Raw genomic sequence first — 25,487 nt, forward strand, 5'->3', positions numbered from 1 at the left:
CATCTTGGCTCTGGGAATATCTTGTGTTTTGGAAGCTTGTTTTTGCAGAATCTATGGGAAAGAAAGGCCCCTGACCATGGGGCAGCGTGAGGGGAGTGGATGTGAGGGTAGGAGGCATAGTAGGACTAGCCATGTGTTGAGCTACTCCTTTGGGAGGATTTGGTCCTTGTAAAGTAGTCTTTATCACCACTTTCTTTACTTTTTTTTTTTCTTTTCTTTTTCTGGTGGGAACAGATGGGTGTTGCTTCAAAGGAGAGTTGGACATCAAGAGAAACCATTTCGGATCTCACTGGAATATGTTGCTAACGGGAGCAAGAGTGTAGCGGCTGTCGATTCCTTTGCAATGAAGAACTGCAGTACAGGTAACATACTGTATTTTAGTGCATCCAGCTCTTTGTGTTTTGATGTGTTTTTAGAGAGGAGTATGATTTCTGTCCATTACAGAGACTTCACAGAGTGAAAGTATTGGAAGTATCTAGTCAGATCAATCATTTAAATAAAGAAAGTAGAGTCCCTTACAGAGAGGAGTTCTTTTTTAAATGTTATCTTGGAAGCTTTTAACCTCTTGAAAGTGGCTAAAACAAGAAAAAAAAATCCCCCTTGGGAAAGACTTTCGAAGAAAGTTCCATTTGGAGAAAACTTGAACAGTACCAAAACGACCACTTTCCTGCTCTGCAAACAAGCCATCTTTTTGAAGTTCCTATTAATATATTTCAGAGCTGTTTTTTTAAACAGCTGTGGAAGACTTGGTTGTATAAACTATGCATTTCTTTGGAAACATTCCAAAGCAGTTGTACTGAGTAACCCCTAATAGCTTAATGTAGTGTGTGAAATTTTAATAATAGGCGACCTTGATGGCAGTTATTTTTTTAAATACAAGCTTTGTTATCAATTCAGGTATGTAAATTTAGCTTCATGCCAGAAGCAGCTGAATTTTAGCTCTACCATCTTTATGGAGCTTGTGAATCATACTGAAATATTTAGGTTGCACATCAGTGAAGAATATTACTGCTGATAGCACTTAGCACATTACCTTTTGTCAGTTTTATTTATTTGGAATACCAATGAATTGAGCTACATGTCTTCCTTTTCAAGCTCTCCAGGACAGGAGAATTTGTTAGAAAATGCACATTATTTTGGTTATTTATGTTCCTGTTCACAAAGGCCAGTTATTACAAGAGGTTTATTGTGGGCACTGTCTGTACATACCCAAAGTAGGCTCCAAGAAATGGCCACACAATTTGGAAAGTACAGTGTAGAATATATCCACTGTGCTGCAGAAATGCAGAATTCCTCTACATATCTTTGTGAGGTTAAATACAATGCTTTTTCAAATCCACAAACTAAAAAAAAAAAAAAAATTAAATCATTCAAATAAACAAGTGCTTTTTGTTTTGCAGTTTGTTGTCACAAATTCTGTGATTGCAGACTTTGTGGAGTATTCAGCCTGTATGAAGACAGGCTAAGTTGAAACTTGACTTGGTTGAGATATTGATGTTAGAAGTTTGTACCAGTACTGGGCACGTTTCTGAATGTGGCATATCTCAATTGTTGAGGATATTAAAATATATTGTGAGCTAAAGGAGTATCAATTCTCATATAGTGCCTACAGATTTTTAGCAGTACTCCCCTGGCTACTTCCCTGCTCTGTTTACAATAGGCAGTAGATGAGTATTGTTGCAATGAATAAAAATATCTGCTCTTTTTTTTCACCTGATTGAAACTACTAAGCCTTTTGCACACAGCTGCCCTTTTACTAAAAAGGAGATAGAGATGTAGAGATGTAGATGTAGAGGTAGCACCACCCGCTTGGAGGAAGCAGCAAAAAGAATAAGAAAAGACAAATCTGAACTGAATTTTCTAGTCAAAGCCTTTGGGCAGCTTAGATATTTGGATACCTTGATGCCAGTAAAGTACCTAAAACATAGGTGAATTTGTGCAAGAAACATCTAAGAAACAGTAGCAAGCCTTTCGTCTGATATATTTTTTAAACTTTTTAAAGAATATATAGGCAATTTAAAAATAGAGAGGCACAGGCAATATTAAGATATTAGGCTCCATAGTTGGATTCAGGTTTGATTGAAATTAGATGCTGGGAGGGGCATGAAGGAAGGTGGTGGCTTGAATTTGCAATTTGCTTTTGAATATTGGAAAGTTCTGTTTGCAAATTCTCTAATTATGGACAAAATCTCTCACAAACTGGAATTTTAATTGCAGCTGAATTGAAAAAAAATCAGTCTATTTGTGGTTGAATGGGAAAAATAATTTAAAAGATTTACATGTAGATGTTGCTAAAATTTTAGAGCTTTCTAGAACTCTGAGTTTCAAAGTTCTAGTTTCAAATATGACTAAGTATTGTTTCATGGAAACATAAGCCTACCATTGCCATATCTTGTTTGTGCCTCGCTTCTGCAGTCGACAGTGCAGCATACTGGAAAGCCTTTGTCATCCAGAGCATCTTCACATTCACCACTTCCCATCATGGAGCTGGTCTTGATTGATGGGAAAAGGAAACCCTTGCAGATTGGGAGGTTTTTGGTTTGCTTATTTGGCTTGGTTTGGTTTGATACTTTTAAAAGCGTATTTGGGGTCAGCGAAAAGTGTTTATAGTGCATATGTTACCGTTGCTGTAGTTCACCACCACCATTCTTCTCACGCACTCCATTAACCCCTCTGTCTTTAATTCAGACAGGGCTTTTGTGCATCCGAGATGTGCTTGTGATTTTAAGTGCTTTTCTTTTTTAAAGAAAATTATCCATGGTCCTACATGCAATTGACTGTCAAATTCTGTGTTAAATGAGAAGCAGATTGTGGTTGTCAGTGTAAAACCTAAAGTAGGGATTGTACAATTTTTCTTTCTTATACGTTAGTATTTAAAGCAGTAGAGTAATGCAAAGTTAAAAAAAAAATAAAATTACAGAGAAGTAATATAATAACTTAATAATGACAATTAGGAATTTGTTCCTTGTACAAGTAATTAGTCCAGCAGCATTTTATAGTTGATCATAATTTCTAATAATAAAAATAGAGTTCATTTCCTAAGTAACGTATTGACTTATTAATGATAGTTAATGAGGGTTTTTTAAGTAATTTTTATTACAGTTGTAAAGTAATTAATTTGCTAGCTTATTTCCAAAAGTCTTAATTGAAATGGTTAAAAGTAAGCACAAGTAAATGGCAAGACACTGGTTTACCTAATAATGTTCAACTTACTGATTCTAAGTAATTTTTTAAGGAAAGGGGCATGGAGATCAAATGCTCCTTATGCATAAATGCTTATAAAACATGTTAAAGATTTAATAATGCTCCATGGCTGTTAAAAGCAGTTCTTTTAGATATTCAGCCTGTCCAAGAGCAGGCACTTAGCTTTCAGGGTTTTAAGCTTCTTAGGCAACATTAAAAATGTTTATTTTGGAGATGGGAGAGATTGTGTTTTGTTGATTTCTTAAATTAATGCTTCCATCCACTCAGAAATAGCTTCTTCTGTGGCTACTAAAAGTACACAGAAATACACTCACTGCTCTCAGAGTTATTAAGTGGTTAGTTCTACTGTGATCTCATGCTTGTAATGCATATGCAAACTTTCACTAAGTTAAGGCTATACAGAAAGCAAGCAAAGTGGTTGTCTCTATTTGAGACCTAGGGCCTACATTTGCCATAATACTTATTTGGTCTGTCCAGAGCATTTCTATTTAAAGAAACTGGAGAATTTTCTTTGGCATGAGTGCTATAGTCAAGGCACTTCCTGGCCAAAGGATATATCCAGAATTGATTGAAGTTGATGGGAATTATTCAGTAGGTTTGGGTTAAGTCTTTAGTAATTATCCTTCATCTTAAAGAAAGAAGTCACACAGATTGTCTACATTTTCCTTGGAGTAGCCTATGCTATTTGTGCGATTCCTCTGGGCTGGTTTTCCTATAGATCTAATTTCGCTAAGTAGGTATTTGGAAAAGCTTTACTATTTTAAGTATTTGGAGGCAAATGTTTTGGCAATCACCTTCCTCCCCATTCACCTTCACTCCCCCATGAGGCAGGACTGATTATTCTGATCTTAGGTTGAATGCCAAAAACCATCTGTAGCATTAGCATGCTGGTGTTTTAATCCTTTAGGGATCTCCTGCTGGAGGAAAAAAAATACAGTTGGGAATGTGGTAGCTGTAGTGAAATTAAATCATTCAAAGGTAATTCCAGATTATTTCACTTGTGGCTTGTGCACATTCAGATAAAATAAATTTAATTCACTTGTTAGGTGTATTATATTTGTTTTCTTTTTCCATTTTCATCTTTTGAAAATTCAGTTATAATAACCACAGGAATAAAAAATTAAGCAAATTTAGTTTTAATATTGCTTTTAGAAAAGGCACAGTAACTCAATTAGTGGTAGTGTAGCTTTTTGCAATAATGAATTAATAATTATGAATTTCTGTTGCTGATTGCAAACACCTACTTCTTGTGGAGCCACATTGAGACAGTAATGGTTATTTTAAAGGATTTAGTGTTTTTAACACATTAATTTACTCACCAAAGAAGAGAAAGATGAACATGTTCATCTAAAGCATTTGGTTGTATAGGTCTGTCACAAAGGCATGTTGGTGAATGAGATCTAATGCTCTGTTCTTTCATTGATTAATCATGTGATGATAGATTCTTTTTGAGATAGGAGGAAAGAGGTAAAAAAATGTTTTTAACTGGGACAGTGCTTATAAAACTGGTCTCTTAATTGATGCATCTAGATAGATGGCAAGGCTAGAATCTCCTATGGAAAGACTGAATGTGGATGTTTCTTTTTACAGTTACTATCTTACAAGAGTGAGGCAGTTTCCTCTGCTCTAACTTAGAAAAGTTTAGGTGACTTTGGTTAAGAGAGAAAACTGAAAAATCTCAGCCTTTAAAATTCCAAGTTTAATAATTAAATGAGAAGGACTTGCTCTTTAACAGCACTGGAAAGTAGTTGAGAGGCACAGCAAATCTCTCAGTTCCTCCTGCAAGTGTTGGCAGTTGTAGGTATTAAGTACTTTTTAACACCTTGAAGAATTGGCCAATACATTATCTTTTTAATACTGTATATGATTTTTATCCTGACCTTCTCCCTTAATTAAGGCTTATTTCAACAGGGGAGCCATTGATTCAGTGCAAGAAAATGAACTCTGTAATCTGCTTTCCCCAAATTGAACTTATTTTTATTACTATTAATTGCTGCCACTTAGAGGTCTTGTGATGGTTTAACTGCTTGGATTTATTGAAACAATCACAGGATTCACTATCCTCACTTGGGAAATGGGGAGAACAGTGGTGATTTATAGATCACCCAATGATTTTAATCCACTGTTGCTCCAAATTCAAAGATTTATTAAACCTGGCCCATTGCGCAAGTAGGTAACAGTCTTATTTCCTTTTTCCATCTCCATAAAAAATGACTGCATTTTGAAAAAGTCTGCTGACCTCTAACAAAGGGCATGTAGAAGAACCCTGGGTTTGCTAAAACAAAGTCAAGGGTATGTTTGTTCTGAGTCTTGTTTTATACTGATCCGTGACATTCCCTGTCAGCCTTAGGAAAGATTTTGATTTAAGCAAGACTGATGCTTGAAAATGTTAAAACCTGGCTATGCAACTTGATTCGTGATGGTGAGGATGTACAGTGGTCTTTGAGAAGGGAAGATGAGACGCAGAGGGCAAGCCTAGGAGGCCCAAACAGAAGCTGGAGATGATAAAGCAGACAGCTAAAAGGCTAGTAGTCAGGCTATGTGAGCAGATGAATAAATGAGAAAGGGAAAGATCAGGAAAGGAAAGATGCTGATAAACTGGCAACACTGAAAACAAATGGCAGGCTATCAGGCAAGAATAATTGGTCTGCATGGGGGAAATGATGAAAGAGTTTGACCAGTTAGAAAGTGATTGGAAGGAGCTGTAATAAACATTTAAAAACCACTTAATTAACTAGAGCAATCAAACTTAATCAAAAAGTCACTCAGTCAAACAGACTGAACTGATTAGGCAGATACTCTGTAAAGAAACCAAGTGAGACTGAGAGAAATTCAGTAAATTTTGAAAATAGGTGAAAGGCAAAAGGGATAATTAATTAACATTTAAAATGATTAAGTACAAAGACAAATGCTTTGGATGTTGAAGTGGAAGTTGGTTGCTTTTGCTGGCATGACTCACCAGAGCCTGAGGGGAATCCATGAGCAACATCATGTTTGGAAGGTGAGGAGCAAGGACATGTAGAAAGATGAGAAAAGGAGGAAAAAAAGATTTTCTGTGTGTGGTTCCAGGCTGTAGAGAACAAAATATTGATGGAATAGCATCAAGAACAGGAACCTTATTTTTTAAAGGCCGGCGTAGGGGTCATAAACGACAACACTGGGTTCTGAGGTACTGAGGTGGTCTTAGTTGTGTAACACATACAAGACTGAAGAAAAGTGTGTAATTGCTTCTACCACAATGGGGAATTATTTAAATTTGACTCCATGCATTTCTCTGATAGCTCTGGGCTTCTGAACGTTTCAGTTCAGCTAGTTTTCTCTGTAGGATAGTGCTAATTTGCCCCCATCTTGCTATAAAAAGCCCATCCAGCTCTTTCCTTGCCTAAAATCTTTCTCTCTCAGAGTGCTAATGCTTGCTTTATCCTCCTTTTCTGCTTCTCCTGAGCAACTCTAGCTGGCTTCTTCAGCTGGATAACTGCTGCATCGAAGCACAGGCACTGCTGATTCTGTGCAGTGGAGAGCGTGGGAGAGGGGCAGCACATTCGTGGCAGCCGTGCTCGATGCTGTGAAGTAGCACGATCCAAGCCAAATTCATAATGCATAAATAGAAATAAAACATCATAAAACCAAGTGACTAGACCAGGTACTTCATTTTTTTTTTGCCCTGATAAATTTAAGAATCTCTAACAGGGATCCAAAGGAGTATATGCCCTTTCAGCAAATCATACTTCTTTATGTTGTCTTTGGAAACTCATAATCAGTTCTGCACATCAGAATCTCAGTCAGAACTTTTAAACCTGTGTCATGATTCTTTTGTCATGAAGTCACGAAAAAGGTGGAAAAAGAGAGGAAATTTCAAAAGCCACCAGGTCATTTAGGGGCACAAATTAATGGGAACTGTGCTCCTCCATACCCCAGGAATTTTCAAAAGTGCCATCATTACTGAATTGCACAGAGATACGCTTCCCACATGTGCAGGCAAGAAAAGAAAGACTGTCCACTGTTATTCTGTAAAGGCAGTTTTGCGGAGCACCTCCGTAAATGAAGCACAGAGTGCTTTTATGAACTGAGCCTTTGAAAGACCTAGTGGTAAGGCATATGGATCCAGAAGACGCATATGGATAGAGAGATCCTAAGTTAGCAGTCAGGTTTTATTACATAAAAGATATTTTACAAACCCTTTAATCCTTTTTTTTTCTTCCTCTTTAAATGAATTCTAGCAGAAGTGGCGAAGTTTTTTTTTTTTTTTTTTACAAATGAGAGGTTGCAAGCACTTAAATGAACTAGCTGGGTTGAGAGTCTAGTCCTACACTGAAGTGTTTTGTTCATGGGGCAAGAGTGATGGAGTATCTGCAAATTTGTAAGCAAAACGAGAGATTTGGAAATAACTTCATTAGCTAGAAGGAGATACAATCTAGTCAACTCTTACAGAGAGATTTATGTTCAGAAAATCAGTGCTGCATTTTACAATGGATGTGGACGGAAGTGAACAAAACAGCTATTTTGATACCTTAAAACTTTGAGGGTGGAGGGACAAATGTCTGCATTCTGCAAGATGTTGTGTTGTGGCATACTGGGATCTAAGCTGTTCTGGTTGATTACTGTGAGCTACCATCCAGAGTAAATAATTTGCAGAGACTATTGCAGTGAATATTCTGTGCACTTAAGCCTGAAGTACCTACTGGATTTTTAAGATGTTACTTAAGGTGTCAAGCAACAACTGCATAAATTCAACATCATGGTATGCAATGCAAAAAAAAAACAATCGGTATTTATGTAATCTTATCAATATTCCTATTGAGTCACCATTGACTCTTCAAGAACCTAATTGAAGTGTGTATGCATATATTTATGAACCTATGTTAACATTAATGAAACATAGGAAAGCAGTCAGGAATATAAGTGTAAAGTTTCAGCAATGGTACTATCTCATCAGATGCTTTTATTGTACAGATCACTAATAAACAGTAGTAAAGTGATTTGCATGTCTCCACTAATTGCAGCATGGCTTAGGCAGCAAAGTAACTTAAGTGTTTATTGCATGCAAGTGATTTCCTGAAATAATTTTGAGGGAGGGAAAGATAAATTGACCAACAGTGAACTCCATGACAGGAGCCGGTATTTGCAATCTCACTCTCATGTTGGAGACTAACTTGAACATCTGATACTGAAGGCATGTTGTGAACTCACTTGGGTAGATGTTCTGCTAGTGAAAGTTGTAAAGCACATATACATTATTGCATTGGTTTTTGGAGCTTGGACCACTTATATCAGCTGAAGATCTGTCCTAAAAGGAGAAGCCTAAAAAGAGAGTTGACAAGAATGTTGCTGTTTTGCACTTCAGTTTGTTTTGTCATTGCTGGCCTCTCCATATAGAAAAATTGATTTAAGTTGTAGCTGTTCTTTCAAAGTTTATAAAGTAGGCTAGAACTGATGCTTAGTAGTTATAATAATATGTATTCCTATTAAGTTATATACATCTAAGAGTGCTTTGTTGTAGTCCTCCATGGTTACAATGTTAATATTTATCTTATGTTTTCTTCTAATTTTATCTTGCGCAGCACCTCCAGCTCCCTCTGCTCCCATGTGAATTCAGGCAATTTCTCTCATCCTAACAAGCTATTCCTCCTTTTCCTTTTAATCATAAAACATTCCTACCTATCCTACTCTCACCATGCAACCCTCATGGCAATTATTACTCAGTTGTAACTTTATATTGTAACAAGTAATCTCTGTTTTTTTTCTTGGTTTGTAGAATGCTGGCTGATTTGCCACTTGTGTAGTTCCCCTTAAATTATAATGACTGAGTTGGATGTGCTTCTATTCGCCTCTTCTGTTATTTGCAGTGCCAGACATCAGCAGCATCTGTAAAGCATTATTGTTCTTTCTCAAGTGTAACAGCAGTCAGAACATTCTAGTTCACAGAATCACAGACTGGTTGAGTTTGGAAGGGAGCTCTAGAGATCATCTAATCTAACTCCCCTGCTCCAGCAGGGACACCTAGAGTACGTGGCACAGGACTACATCCAAGCGGGTTTTGAAGATCTCCAGAGAAGGAGACTCCACAACCTCTCTGGGCAGCCTGTTCCAGTGCTCTGTCACCCTCACAGTAAAGCAGTTCTTCCTCACATGGAGGTGGAACTTCCTGTGTTTCAACTTGCACCCATTACCTGTCACTGGCCACCACCGAGAAGAATATGACTCTTCAGGTAAACACTGTGTTCTTCTCCCAGGGAATTTGAGTAATTGCTCAAATGAAACCAAACTGTCATGACCAGGTGGGATGCCACCAAATGAAAGTCAGTCTTGCAAATTCACTCCTCTTAACTTATAAGCCCACAGTAATGCCATTCTACAGATCCACAGATGAGTTTGTTATTGCTTCCAGTTACTCATATTGCTATACTCTCTGTGTGCAAGTGCTGCTCACAGATGAGCATGTTCCATGCTGTGCACTGTGTCCAACCAAAGGACAGAGAAACTAGATTCTGAATTCCTTAGTGCAAACAGCAAGGCAAGAAGTGACCGATGAATACAAATGAGCCAAGTGCTTTGAGTGGGCCATGGTGAGCGAGCGTTAGATGAGCTGACACCTGGGATGGAATCAGATAGGAGGAAATGGAAACAATTTTAAATAGCTCTTTCATCAATCTTAGAAGCGAGAGTGAATTAATGAGTGAACAGAAGCAGGCCATAATGTGGCAGCAACGTTGACAGAGAGTAAAACAGTGAGTCTGTAGCAAGTATAACTTGAGGGATCTGACTAGTGAAATGGGAGTGAGCGAGCCTTGAATCTTTAGTGAGTGCTGGGCCTTGACTAAGTGAAGACCATGTTGGTAGGACTGAGCACTGTCTCTATGGGCTCATCATTAGAAAACTACACACTTTCTATAAGTTACCTAGGCAGAGAGGTTGGTCATGGCAGAGCTTCACTGTTTATCTAAGGAATCTTACTTTACTTTTGTGGATTTTACCCAGTGTTTACCCAGAACATTTGTTTAAAAAAAATAGATGAAGTGACAGTTTCTTTCTAGGTTAGAAAGTCAAGCAATGAAGTGGTCCCTTTCTCCTCAGTTATTTGTCTTAGCATGATATGAGACCTCTCTTTTTAACATGGTCTAAATTCTGTTAATGCTGGTTACCTGTTTTAGTGTTTGAACACAGGTCAGATAACACTTTCAATGGAGAGAAGAGAGAGAAAAAATGTAATCCTACTCCAACTTGAAATACTGATTTCTAGGCAGTTCAGCACAGAACTCAGTCTAGGCCTTGACTGAACTGTCAGGGAGTAAAATCTTTCTAATAAAACATTAATCTGTTTCATGATATCATGGGATTCAGACCAGGCAAGATTTAGTTCAGATATTCAGGTGCCATATTGTATGAAGTTAGACAAGGTAGTATTCATCTCTTGTGACTTGAGCTATCCAAAAGTGAGGTATCACGTCAGCTGGTGTCTAGAGCCTCTCTGTAGACAACAGAGAGGGAGAGAGGCGCTTTGAAGGGCAATTCCTTCCACCTCTAACTTCATAGCATCACTGGAGTGTCAAATAGGGGACAAAGCTTTCCTTGAAGAATTGCAGCTTGGAATTTCTAGCAGAACTGTCCTTCTGAGGTCAGTAGGTGCTTTAATACCTGTAATGTACAAGCTCTGCCCATTGGTCCCTCATTTTCAAACAAACAGTGTCGGACAAGGAATCTTTAACAAACATTCATGCACCGAATGCCCACAACTCTCACTGATTAGTATGTTAGAAAATAATTAGGTTAAACCCTGTAAAAAACATTGTTGAATGTAAGACTAATAGTGGTATTCCGGAGTACTTTTTAATTCTAGCATTCCCTGTACAAGCATAATCTATGTAGCTTTGTCAAGATGCTTCCAGTCAGACCTAGAAGCCTCTCTGGATTTAAAAAAATAAAAGTACCAAATGTGCTGGGAAAACTGTGTAAGTTATAGATATTAAAGTAGAGATCAGGCCTGAGTTTCCTCATTATCATTCCATGAATCAGTTTAGAAAAGACGGAATACTGATGGGAAAAAAAAGCCCTTTTCACCTGGAAGAACATTCAATCACGGAAGTGTTTTGTTAAAAGTGAAGTGCTTGATGGTAGAAGCAGAGCTAGAGCCACAAGCCTCCTAATGGAGCTCTGTATATCATATTCCTTCTCTGCATCCTTACAAAATCATCTACATGTAAAAGCTTTGATTTTTGTTGATGCATTCCTTTATGGGAGACCTTATTGAAGGTTCTTTGAAAAATCTACCTAAATTGAATTGCATTTGGACATTGGATCACATGCTGCTTCCCCAAGAGTAGTAATAGAAGATCCACATTATATTTTCAATTACTCCTTACCAGGAGGTGCAGTTCCCTCTCTTGCATTATCTTGTTTATTTTTATTACCTCTGTGAATGACTCTGTCACTTCAGTTTAAGCAGAAGCTGTCTCTTGCTAAAGCCTTAAACAGTGTTGCTTCTAAATGAGGCTAAGATCTATGTTATAGGCATTTGCCTTGAACCTTAATTCATTATACTTCTGTGTGGGTATCTGCTTACATTCAAAAATTAATCATTTCATATTCAGTTGTTTGAGATCATTGAGTTGTAGCCTAAATTTCAACTGACAGGACATTTGGGCATAATATATCACTAAGAACTCTGTCATGGAATTTATATTCAATTACATAAGTGTTAGGTTAATGTGTCATCTTTATCAGGAAAATTTAAAATAAAATGTTCCTTCTGAATATAGAATTGGAACAATTTTTTGGTTATATATTTTAATAATTTGAAATACTTTTCTGCAAAAACACAAGCTGTTAAGGTTTGCTGCACCTCTCTTCTGTTTTCAGCTTTGGTTTGAAATCGGCCCCTCTTGAGCCCACATGTCTCCACATGGAGACAGAATTCCTTTTGAGCTTGAGCATATTTGCAGTAGTTATTTATCCCCCCCCCCCTTTTTTTTTTCTCCTGGTTTGGAAACCGACATGGGCTGAATATCATAGATGGAGACCAGGCTGCATTTACAAGCGTTCCCAAAGCTGCCAAGGTAGTAGCAGTTAACCAGTCTGGGATTCCAGAGTATGTCCACTTAAAAAAAAAACGAAGTACCTTCCCTTTCCCAAGTTACTTTGCACAGCATTCTACTATTAGACTGCTATCATGTATTAGAATTATCACATGTATTAGAATGACAGGAGCACAAGCACCAAGTCCTCTGCTTGTTAACCCTACTGTTTTGTGGCCTTCCTCTCGTAGTGTTTAAGCAGATTGCAAGCTTTTGTAAGCTGTTTTAAAGCAGCTTTACTTTAGTTGGAGTTTTGCCTATATTAGCATGACTGAATGAGTCCTTGCATGAAAAACACCTCAGTCCACCGATTCTTCTATGGCTAGTACTGAATTTGTGCAGTCTCAGACTGTCTGCATTCCTCACAGATCTGCCAGGAGAGCAGCTTTTATTGTAGACAGGTTAACTTAAATTATTCGAGCTGGAAAGGGCTGTTGTTCTGGACTCACCTCTCTGACTTTGCTCGAAGTAAATTATGGAGGACTTGGAACATGCTGCTTTGTTGGGGAGCAGGAGGGAAAGCAGCCCTGAGCAGATGGAGGCAATAGCCTCTCCTGCTCCTGCAGCTGGAGGAGGATGTCTGCCTGCAGGCAAAAGCACTTGCTTGTACTGCAGCTAGCAGTAACTCCAGGATCTACCTCCATCCAGTTTAACTCATTAGGGCTGCCAGCCGTGAGCTAAAGTATCGCGAGCAAGCTACAGCCCAAAATTGCCAGGAATTTGTGGATGGGCCCTGCTCTGACATTTTTCCTTGCAGTTTTTTCCAAGCAGTAGACATGTATGGCACTGAGTAGTAAAGGAGAACTGTATTGCACTGACTATCAAAGGGGAACTCAGAGATGGGCAGTTTTTTAAAGCACCTTTTGGAGTAGGAAATCACATTTTCAAAACTGCATCTCTGCTTTCAGATCTGTGTTCAAAGGGAAGCTTGGATGCAGGCTTGATGTTGGTGTACTGCTGTTATATTCCAACAAAAGGAAAAGCAGTTTTCACTTCAACCTTGTAAATCTGTCTGAGCAATTTTAATAGTATCAGGTACTTTAGTATCAAAGTCTGAGGTTAATTCTGCTCAGCAACAGAAGCCTCTGTTCATAATTTCATACTAAAACTACAGTAGTTACTAGTGAAACTTAATGGCATAGCATCACAAATTGTTTGACACCATATTTACATTGCTGGGTTAAGTAAATGATTTACATCATTACATGTGAAATTTGTTAGCATCTAATTTACTGCATTAATCAGTGAATGCCAAATCAGCTTGCAGAATGCATGTAGATAAGTTTAATCTGTCACCTTAATTGTCAATGAAATTTTTAATGTCAGGCTTACATTAACTCATTGTCATAATTGTACTCACTGAGAAAGTAATAGCAACATAATACTGTGTTTTGGTACTATTTGCACATTTCAGTATATGCCAAATGGAGAGAATGTGAGTCATGTCAGTGCTGTCGCTGTAAATAATTCTCTTGTAGGGGCAGTATTCGAGTGAGTAGGTTTTGGGGGACAGCACCAAACTGAGATGACGTATGGCCTCCTCAGACAGGTGTTGCATTAGCATGTGGTAATGACTAAAGAGATTCTGTCCTTCTCAGCTTCTGATTAGCATTTGCTGCTATGTTCAGTATAGGCTCTCACTTGAGAACCTCGGTGTGTTACAGAAGGAGTAGGCAGCATCTCTTCATTTCCATTTTATGTTTGATAAAAATGCAACCTTACTGGGACAAAACAATTCAAAATTCTGGTCAAAGTAGTAAGTGTTTTGACAAAAAAAAAAGAAGTGGTGGAAACATAAGTTGTAACACCTTTTGGTTAGATTTTTTTATGGTGAAAGATAAAGGAAAAATTAAGTATCTGGAACAAATTTTGAAAAAAAAAAACTTTCTCTTACATTAATGTTTTATTACAGGTTAAATAAAATATTTTAGACTAATGCTGAGCACATTTTTTTCATTAGCAGAAGAGATTTTCATTTTAGATCATCTTTCAAAATCAGGGTTTTTTCTGCGCAAAAAAAAAAAAAAAAAAAAGCAATTCCCATAGCTCTAGTTCTAAACAATAGATGAGGCCATATATCCCCTCCAAAGTGTTATTTCTTTCTGTCATGGGCAGTGGAAGCTTTAAGAAGGGAACAGACTTGTACATGGTCACAGCACTAGAGTCAATTTGGAAGCTTTGACTGTCAGATTCTTTATTTGATCGGCAGTGTTTCTGAAGGTGCTTTGCTGGCAGTTCAGGGACCCTGCACACACAAATGGAGTGGTAGTTTGAAGTACTTCAAAAATAATGATTTTGGGTTGTGTTGGGCTACTGTGTTCTGGCTGTTTTGTACCCACTCCCTGGTTTTTAATTTGTTTAGCTTCCCTCAGATATCAGGAAATGAATTCCAGGATTTTTATTTCCCAGTTCCACGGACGAACTGGTCAGTTTAAGTCACGATACTGGAAAGTATTCAAGCAACTTCTCTGAAATACTTTCTACTTTTATATTTTGTGAATAGGTCCAAAGACCTTCTCAGCAGTGTTGACCCTGGACTGAACAGGAGCAGGAGATGAAATGAAAGTGGAATGGTTACGTTTTTGCAGTGCACAAAAACTTGCACTGCCGTTATTTCTGCTGAAGCTTCCTTACACATAGACGACTGATCAAGAGCGTGGGGAATCCAAATTTTGTTAGCTTTTAGTTTGCTTAGCTTTCCTCCTGTTTACTGAAAACTTGAAATACTTTCAGCATTCAATGGCTGCTTCCCATATAGGGCTGCCTTACAGTGAACTCAGAGGCTTCTGAGCTTTCTAATGTGTTGCTGCCTTTGGGACAGTGGTTCATTGATTTTATCCATGTTAGATGCTAAGGCAAGGCACTTTCATCATCTTTGTGATACCTCATTGACAGACTGTTTAAAATTATATTACCCTCTAAAAAGCAGCAGTAATTACATTTGGGATGGGAAGGAAGGGCATGGTCAAAATAGAGTTGAAAGCCTTTCCTGTAATTGCTGCGTAAGAGTCTCCCTGCTGTTTATCAAGAAATCCTTGCAAAGCAGAATGTTGAGGCAGGTGTCATTTCATCTTGTTTAAGTCTGAATGCCAGGACAGCATTTTTTTTTGATAGTTTTTCACGGGATTTTCTGGCCATAGATTCTCTGTGTATTACGGAGTACCTCCTAGGCATTGAGATGCTGCAGTTCTGTGAATACCTGCCTAGTGACATTCATCATCACTGATAAACTGCATCCACAGTTATAGCCACAGGAGAGCTGGAGGTCAGGTATTTTAACTGCATTTTTGTAGAATACATAACAGGTATCTAGTGCTGCTGCATTCAGCTCAACTGAATTCCGTACCAGGAGGGGGACCATGGGCAGTTTAAGATGAATGGTAGCACAAATACTAAGCCCCTGTGAATCATAGGAAAAGTCAGGAAGAGTCTGCGTTGCTCAAGATGAATGACCTCGCAAAAAGGTGCACTGCTTAGAGACTCCATGAAACTAGTTCATGAAATGCTTTTGAGAATTCATCTTAATCATTATTTAGTCTTTTACATCTCTGCCTCAAGACCAAATTATGTTTAAGAGTAGATACGTGTCAATGTAAAATGTCTTTAGGTCTTGTGAAGTGCATTTAATGGCCAAGACAGTTTGCTGATTCCTTTTTATTATTTGGTGTGTTTGTCCAACTGCTGCCACCCAGTACAGCTTGCTAAATGTTAAACTCTCCCCAGATGATGTTTTTTCGACATCTCCTTTGCAATTGTGCCACAAGCTGATAGATTGGTGAAGAGCATTTCATGAAATATCAAATATAATCATTTTCTTTTATTAGTTTCCTCATATGTATAGTAGTAGTGGATTCCAAGGCAATCAGAATCTTACACATGGGTGTTGGACTGGATTTTGCCTGCTGTTTCCATGCGTTGTGGCATTCACTGGCACTCAAATAAGTGCTGGTGGGTGTCATACTAGTCCTGCTCACCACAAAACCAGGTTAGCCCCATTTACTTTGTAGTGTGCCTAGCATCTATATTTAGTATTCTGGTTTTGCTACTTTTTGTGTGCCCAAATATGTTTGTTTAGTAGTTCTTCATGAAGAATGAGCAATAAACTGAGTGTGCTCTTATTTTTCTATTCTGTATAATGAGTTGTTCTGCAGTTATAAAGAACTTGCCTGCAAGGAAACGGTACATTTACATTGTGCAATAGATTTATCAAGAGGCAACGAGGTGTTAAGATTAGCTGAAAAATACCCAGATGGAAGGTAGCAAATTTGTGTGAATTTAATAATATTGCTGCAAATAGTGAAGAGATTAATTAATGCTCTAACTGAGCATTAATGGGGGCAGGAGGGTTGAAAGAAGCTTGAAAGTGAACTTAGACTCAACAGAAATCCTGTTGCCAAAGCAGATATAAGGAAATCTTTTGGCTAGTGTATGTTTTATGAAGGCAAATTTGAAGGTAAAGACTGTAAAGGAAATAGTTGTTGGCTCTGAGTAGTTGTATAAAATTTGCAGAGTTAGCTGGATTGTACAGTCTGCTTATTGAAAGTTAAAGATGTTAAATAAAAACTAAAGTCACTGAGGCATGTTCTGTTTTATATCCTTGATCTGGCTTTACATACAGTAGTTGTTTGATTAAGATTCTTATTTCGGTATTAAAAATCAACCCCCATTTATTATTATTTAACATTTGTCTAGCAGTTTCCCTGCGGCTAAGAAGCCACAGATATCTCTTTCTCAGATAATGCTAATTCTGAGGAATGCTGTCTGTCAGCTCTTACATTTCTGTCTGTCCCTCCATGCGTATTTGGGAAAGAGATCTTGGGTGGGGAGTAGTAACCAGCATGTTTTTGGTGTGCCACAGGATGGTGGGGAGAGTGCCTGTTACCCAGGTGGTCGTTTTGCAGTTTGAGTGTCATCCTTTGCTTACTTTCCAGGGATCTTCATGATGTCGCTGTGCTTCAACAGCGCCAGTCCCTGCTCACTTCTCTGAGATCTGTGAGGATTTTTGTAAATGTTCCGGATTCACGAGACTTCTGTATGCTCATGGGTTAGCAGAGAGCCCCTGGCAGAGGCACCGAGTCAGGGAAGGAGTCATTCCCCAGGCTCTGCTTGAAGTCCAGGGCCACTGACTTCCAACAGCTTTGCTCCTGGGATAACTTTAGTCAAGTGTAGTGAGGCCTTGAAGCACAGCCTGACATGAGAGTGAAGAACTGCTGCTTCGCCATCGCTGCATCCATGCATTTAGCTGGAGACTCACCAGCAGTGATAGCGTCCAGCAGCGTATGGACGTTCAAGGGTGGGCAGAGGTTGGGTAACGCTGCAGTCACTGCCTTTTGCTTCCATGGAAGGGAAAGCTAAGGTTTTCATTTTAGAAAAATTCACAGAAATTACAGAAGAAGAAAAAAATGTATACCTGCTTGCTGTTGAAAATTAAATACTCTTTCTAGGAGTGTGAAGGCTATTCTTTTTCTTTTTTTCTTTTTTTTTCTTAATTCCTGAAGATGCAATGGTACCTTATAGAAGGGGGAATCAAATAGGAAATGCAGACTGATTATTGAAATAAACATCAAAAAGCAACCAAAATAATTGAGATTTGACTCTTTTTTTTAAATTAGTCTGTCCTATTACATAATTCTAAATCAGAATCTTCATATTTCTTGGTGAAACCTTTAAGGTCTGGTGTGTTAGGTGTTAAAAAAAGTTAATGACTATGTATACACACTGTTTTACAGGTATTTGGGAATTAGTATTAATTTCCTTTCCTTTTTGGCCCCTCTCAATTTTATAGGTGTCTCTGATTAGATGAATTCCATTGCATGCTGGAAAATCACAACACGTCTTTATAACATTCACCAGTGGTGCTGCTGGGTTGCTCACTGTTAATTCTTGGATGTGCTGTTAGAGTTGCTCACTGATTGCTAAGCAAAATACAGGAGGAAAAATGCATATTCTACTGTGATCCCCAACAAGCACAAAAATAGTTATTTTTTGTTCAAGATTAATAGGGAAAAACATTCTTATGGCATTTGTTTTGCTCAGCAATTATTTGCTGTCTCAGGAGCAATGAAGATAAATATTCAACTCTCAGTCAACTTCCCTATTTGAAAAATAGGAAAGTGTGAATTGATACAGTTAATTTTCTGTATTCCGTGTTCTTATTAACTGTAATTTTAAGGAAGTTTTCTGATGCTATATATTCAGGAAAGCTATATCACTTGAACATTAAATCATTAAGCTGCAGGTTAGGATAGGTTATTGTCAGCCAGGACTCCCAAATCCTTCTCCTGCTGGAAAGCAGCTCCACAGAGAGGGATTTGGGAGTCCTGGTTGACAAGTTAACCATGAGTCAGCAATGTGCCCTTGTGGCCAAGAAGGCCAATGGAATCCTGGCCTGCATCAGGAGGAGTGTTGCCAGCACCTCGAGGGAGGGGATCCTGCCCCTCTGCTCATTTCTGGTGAGGCCACATCTGGAGTGGAGAGTCACAAAGATGATTAAGTGACTGGAGCATTTGCATATGAGGAAAGACTGAGCGAGCTGGGCCTGGTTAGCCTGCAGAAGAGAAGACTGAGAGGAGATTTGATCAACATGTACAAGTACCTTAGGGGTGAATGTAGGGAGGATGGGGCCAAACTCTTCTCCGTGGTGGCCGCTGACAGGACCAGGGTAATGGGTGAAAGTTGAAACACAGGAAGTTCCACCTCCATGTGAGGAAGAACTTCTTTCCTGTGAGGGTGACAGAGCCCTGGAACAGGCTGCCCAGAGAAGGTTGTGGAGTCTCCTTCTCTGGAGATCTTCAAATCCTGCCTGGATGCCACCCTGTGCCATGTACTCTAGATGTCTCTGCTGGAGCAGTGGGTTGGACTTGATGATCTCTAGAGGTCCCTTCCAAACTCAACCATTATGTGGTTCTGTGATATATTCATTTCCCCTGTAACTAGATGTAAAAAACATTTTCAGGAGAATACGGAGGATGTGACTAATACTTTAAGGCCATATTAGATCATGCTACTGAGGTGTGGCTTTGAGTAAATGCCTGTTCCTCACACGCGTTAAGCAGTTTTATCCACTATATGTAATAATACTAGCATAAGGCAAGGCTAAAGGAGCAGGCCTTTAAAATCAGTATATTAAGCTTAATAGTCTATTTTGAAGGAGCAGGGTCAGGGCAAGAAGGAGGTTCAGAACATCAGAACTGAGCCGGATGAATTGCTGGCATGAGCAAGTTCCTAAGCAGTAAGCTTTCATTTGAGCTTCCTGGCAGAAAATTCATCTTTGTCTGAGTTGAAATTTTGCAAAATGTCTTGGTTTTAAGATAATACAAGGTTATATGTTATCACCTCTTAAGCCAGTATGATTCTGTAGTCAGTAAGTTAAAGTACAGGCTAAAGTGCTTTTTTTTTAAAAAAAAAAAAAAAAAAAAGAAGATCTTATTTACTTGTAGTTTCTTGGGTCAACTTCATGCCTTGACCCTGCGTGTGCAGGGTGGTTGGACTAGATGATCTCTAGAGGTCCCTTCCAACCTTAAAGATTCTATGATTCTATGATTTCCAAACCAGAATGGTTTTGAGAGTATTGGTCTGTGAGATATTGAGACATTTTTTATTTTATGCTGAAATATGTTGGAATTGTTGAAATTTGCTGTAAAATGAAAATTTTGTTTTCTAACCATGTCTAAGAGAAAGACTTCCAGCCTCGGAGTAGCCTCCTCCAAGGGGAGTGGTGCCCCCCTAGCATGCAGGACAGGTGCTGCTCACTCAGCAAGGAACTGCTTAGTATTCCCTGTACTGTCTTCATCCAGCGTATGGCCCTCCTAATTTTACACTATAAATTATTCAAACCCCTCTAAAGACAGAGTAAGTAACCTAAATAACGTTATGGGTTTTCTCATGGCTCTGTTACCGTAACATCATAGTTCCTTGCAAATGTTATGAAACAAACTTCACGGGGCTCCTGTGATGAGTTTATTCCCCTTTTACACATAGAAAGTGAAATAGAAAGATTAAAGCCAATTTATATAACCAGAAACATGCACAAACTTTCAAGCATGCAAACATGGGCTGCCTTTTTTTGGCTGTATCAGTCAGTCTAATAAAAGAGATTGCCTCCTTTTACAAATACAGCCTCCCTTGCCTCCTTAGGCAATGACAGCAATAGTAATGATGCTGTTACAAAGATGAAGCTAGAAAATTTGAAATGTTGACTAATTTTGGCTGCCTGGGTTGAGCAACCTAGGATCCAGTCTTTTTTTCAAAGCATTTTTTTTTTTGAGGACATAGTATTTTACCAGCATATCTCTCATTGGTCTCATTTGCAGTAGTAATTGCTTCGCTTTTCTTGCAGATCTGAATTCAGGTGTCCTGGGGTGGGTGCCTGGAAAAAGAGGGCAGCCTAGTGGCTGTGAAAACTTTGGTTTATGATACTTACACATATCACATGGAAGTTTAATGGCCATTTGCCAAGGCTTACTTCATTTCCCTTCACCATGGGCTTCCTTTCTCCTCTTCCACTTTCCTACCTTATTTTGTACCTTCCAACTTCTGTAATGCTGGAAGCCTGGGTTAATACTGGCCCGTTAGTGGTAGAAAATTGACTTTGTCCTAGCATGTGACCATCCTCAGCACTGAGTGAGCCATCAGCCTTCAAGTGTCTGCACTGCTGGAAGGCTGGAGGGTGGTAGAGGGAGAGTGCGGAAATGGCATGCCCCTCAAACAGTGAGTCATAGAAAAATCCATGAGCAATGTGCCCCCGGCCCAAGATCTTGACGTGCTTTTATAACGGGGGCATAGCTGTGCCCCTAAGACAGCAGCCTTTCCTTGTCCTCCAAAGCTCTAAATCCCTGAGTGTTCTCTTTCTCAGTATCTCTGAGTCAGGCTCTTGGACTCATTCTGGAATAGGAGCAAAGGAAACTGCATTAATGATAATACATACAGCAGAAAAGCAACATCGGTGACGTTCAAACATTCAAAAATCCAGAGTTTTTGTGATATTGCATGGCCAGAGGGAAGAACATTAGACTGAAACATTAGCCTGGTATAAAACTTCTCTTTTTTTTTTTTTAATAAGTAGTTAAATAATAAGCATATCTCTCTTTTTGGGGGAGGGTGATGTGTAATGAGCTTAGCAGGGTGCGAGTTCATGTGTAAGCATTTCTTGGGATGTGTCTGTGCACTTTCTAAGGGTGGCCTTCACTTCAGACAGGCATGGGCTCTCGTCCAAAGGACCGGGGAGCTGAAACTCCACTGCATCAGACAGGGCTCTTTAGGAAGAGCTCAGAACCGCTGCTTGCCTGTGGCAAGGGCAGCAGCACATGAATTCATGCCAGAGCCTTGCCGTTACTGCTCGTCGTTTTGCAGAGCTTACGTGACTTGGTGTTTCACAGCACCCGAGTGCTTCCCTCTCAGGCTCTGTTGGTTTTCTGCTCTCGGGGTGCAGATGCTTCACCTGAGTTTGTGCATCCCCAAGACTTTTGGTAGCAGTGAAAATTATGACCTGATAACTTCCATGAAATACTCTAAGATATAATTATGTTCAGCTTGATTAATCCTACATGACAACTAGCATTGCAGCAAGTTGGCAAGGTCAGAGACAGCTTTGTGAATGGCTGTCAGAATTCCAGTTGTCTCCTCTATGTTGCCACATGTCATGGCACTAAGTTGAAGGTTTCCATTTTGCAATGACCAGGGCAAATGTCTCTTTAGCCATCTTCTTCTGAGACCTCCAGATTCATCAGAACTTGCAAGTACACTCTGATTTCTCTACTGGCCAAGGACGGAGGGAGAGGAGGCAGCCCAGCACTGAAGAAAAACTGTTGAGAAGTGAAGTGCTTGTCCCTGGGCCCTGCCTCTGAGCATAGGTTGCTCACCCTGTGTCGTGCTAAGCCTGGTGATATTTGTCTTCCCTGCTGATCCTGCTGCGCAGAAGGTCCGACAGCCTGGCCCGCCCTGAGCCCAGCAGGGGCACATGTATCCAGGGACTGCTCTTGGATCTGAGCTTTAACAGTGCTGGACTGTGTTCAAAAGCAGGGCCTGTGAGGTACTGTCAGCACTTGTTCCCCAAGGAATTTTTTTTTCCTTTCAATTTAGAGCCTGAAATGCCATTTGTTTAATGTTGCTGTTTAAATAATGATTTATAAGACTCCAAGCCAGCCATGCTACAGCTTAATGAGTAGTATAATTTATGGATGCCAGTGGCTGCATAAACACTGCTGTAAATAAAAAAAGATGTCTCCCACAAATTTTAGTTTGATGCTTATTTGATATCATGCATTTCCCTTCCCTTACACATCTTTTGTGTGTAAGTCAAGATCACTTGACTCAGCAGTCAAGGTCATTCTTGCTCACCTGGCCAGAAGTGATTGAGGCTGTGAAATGAAAAGTCAAATGAAATGTCTGTTTTCTTTATAAAATATTTTAATTAAAAATTAAACTTCCTTGAGCTTGGATGCAAACATCTGCATCAGAAAACCCATCAAAAGAGTCATTTGTATTTGTTTTGTTTTTCTGGTTATTATTAGTATTTAGTTTTTTTCTGGTTATTATTTATCTTACTAGTTAATCTTCTCCTTTATCCAATTTATTTTGCCTTTGTGCATATAGTGAGCATGCAGACAGAAGACAGGAATAAATCATGCATAGTCACAGAGCCAGCCTCTCCCTCAGCTGCAGCTTTGCAGTTTGTGCTCTCTAACCTATACAAGGAGCATCTATATGTGCATCTAATGCAAATCTGAAGTAATTCAAGCCCTGTCTCCATGGAGATGAATGAGCAGGCGAATGGGCTGTGTGGTTTTGGAAGAAAAGCTCTGGAATTGCTTGATGTCTGGTTGCAACTGATGGCTTTTAAATACCACAATCAATCACTTCCAGGAGACTTGTGGTTCTGGGCTGCATCAACGATGCCCAGGAAGACAGTGGGGCTCCTGAATGCCTTGGTTACACTAAAAGTAGTGTCTGTGTCGTTGTGCCCTTGGAAAGCTGGGAGCATTTTCAAAGTTGCAGTATTTGGAGTTGCAATGCTTGGAATAAGCAGAACAACTCTGTATCTTCCAACCACCCCTCCTCTCATTCTCTGCATTTGATTGTGAAATGCAGCAACTGCTGGGATAAAGCATGGACGTTGCTGCAAAGATTGCAAAGAAACTGTGCAGGATATGAGAGCTGGTAATGAACATGGAGTTTCTGCAGAACTGTCTTTGGGGGAAATTCAGAAAGGCAGAACACTTCTGAATTTGACTCGATCTTTAAAATGTTAAAAGAATGTCACTTCCTTCATGGAAGTCCTTGGGGACTTGTTTCTTACGTCTTTGTTGGGAGCAACACAGTGCCACAAGGGTTCACTGCTCACCCTTGGGGTGGGAATATCACTTACTGAGTAACTGGAGTTGCTTCCCTTGACATCTGGGCTTTGCCTTGCTGTGAATTGTGACATGTGAAGAACTTTGTTTTTGGCTCTAAGCAGCATGTCCAAGGGGGCATATTCTGCAAGAAGTGCTTCAAGGGTAAGGAGGAAGTCATCTCCCCCCCTTAAGTCTTTACTGAGAAGCCTGCAAAGTTTGCCAGAAGCCAGCCCTGAGTTAGCTGATCTATTTTTTTTACTTCACAATTCTCCTCTCTTGTGAGGCCTTGACCCAGACTGAAATACGGAGGCACTGTGGAGCCTGCTTGCAGCAAGCCAGAATTGCTCTAAGGCAATCAAAAAATATGAGCTGACAATAACAAGAGCACCCTTTTCAGGAGCTAGGGTCCTTTATTAAGAAGGTTTGGCATGTATTGCCCCCACTCCTGAATTGATTTGTACCATAAAATAAGCTTGAGAAGAAATGGTGGTTGTTTTCCTACATGCTTCATTAATTTTTAGTTTTGGCAGGCAGTATAAATGAAAGTATCAAGCGCACATCTAATTGAATCACCAGTGATTCCCAACTCCCTGTAGTACCAGAGAACATGATGTAGCTGTGCTGTTTAGCAAGCACAGACGAGTTAGGCAAACAATGGCTCATTCTGCCCAGAGGCTTTGGTTTATTCTTTAGTACTTACCCATTTAATGTGAGTCAGGATAGGAGTTGTCGCAGTGGGCAATTCACAGCACAGGTCTCTGTACGCCTAGACCTGCCTTGGCGGAGTAGTGCACTGGAAGCACAGCTGTGCAGAGTCGCTGTCGGTGCATTGTATCGACACTGATATCTTTTGTGGAGGACACTCTTGTACAGATCAAGCTTGGCTCCCTCTGTATGTATTGACTGTAGGATATTCCTGAAATAATTCTTGACTACTTCAGGTGACTGATCTAGAACATATATTATTATTTAAAAAAAAAAAAAAAAAAAGGTTCTTTTTGTCATAAGTATCTTGCTTGGCCAGAATTAAAGGACTCAAATTCAGAGAAATCCTGGGATATGGAAAATTATACCCGTCAGGCTGGCTGATGTCTGACTTCTCAGCTGTCAAGGAGCCAAGTGCCTCCAGGAAAGGATGGTGCTAAGAGATAGAATCATAGAATGCTTAAGGTTGGAAGGGACCTCTAGAGGTCATCTAGTCCAACCCCCCTGCACACGCAGGGACACCTAGAGCACGTGGCACAGGACTACATCCAAACGGGTTTTGAAGATCTCCAGAGAAGGAAACTCCACAACCCCTCTGGGCAGCCTGTTCCAGTGCTCTGTCACTGTCACTGTTAAGAAATTTTCCCTTAAGTTCCTGTGGAAATTTTAATGCTTTAGTTTCGGGCCGTTTCCTCTAGTTCTATCATGGCCACCACTGAAAAGCCTTCATGACTTCTTTGGGGGCACAGGTGCTATCAGAGGAAACACTAGCAAAATACCTACTTTTTGGAGGTGGGGAGGAAAGGTTTGTTTCCAAGAGACGTTCCCACCTCTTCCGCTAGAATCTCCAGACCATAAGTATTCAGGATCATTTCCCAATGAATCATATTGACTTTTAATCTTATGTTCAGAGATCCCATTTTATAAGAGCTAGCTGCTTTCCACATTCCTAACTTTTTTGCTGCTTGGCATAGGTTAAAATGAATTGCTGATTTTAGTGTGATAGTAGATTCAAATTGCTCTGGGACCGCTGACTAGTTGCCTAATGGGGAGGAGAATGAGGGAGAAAGGATTGGGAGTGGATGGAGAAGAAAAATTAGAAGTCAGACTTCTGCAAACAGAAGTCAGACTATTTTCCATCTTGCAGAGATATGATGATGTGATACATTCAATT

The 25,487-nt window shown here is 39.5% G+C and overlaps 1 protein-coding gene across 1 annotated transcript in view; it reads left to right on the top strand.

The window, feature by feature from the left end:
* Positions 1-205: 205 nt before the first annotated feature.
* LOC148595496 (ALK tyrosine kinase receptor-like) overlaps positions 206-25,487 on the top strand; it is a gene marked incomplete at its 3' end in the record, with an annotated part of 34,716 nt that continues 9,434 nt past the window's right edge. Inside the window, exon 1 of the mRNA XM_088520567.1 lies at positions 206-362. Within this exon, the coding sequence (XP_088376693.1) occupies positions 344-362 (19 nt within the window). The remainder of the gene's footprint in view (positions 363-25,487) is intronic.

Source organism: Tinamus guttatus, unplaced genomic scaffold (genome assembly GCF_059628265.1).
Source record: "Tinamus guttatus ecotype Peru unplaced genomic scaffold, ASM5962826v1 Tinamus_guttatus_pri_ptg000090l, whole genome shotgun sequence".
Classification (NCBI taxonomy): domain Eukaryota; kingdom Metazoa; phylum Chordata; class Aves; order Tinamiformes; family Tinamidae; genus Tinamus; species Tinamus guttatus.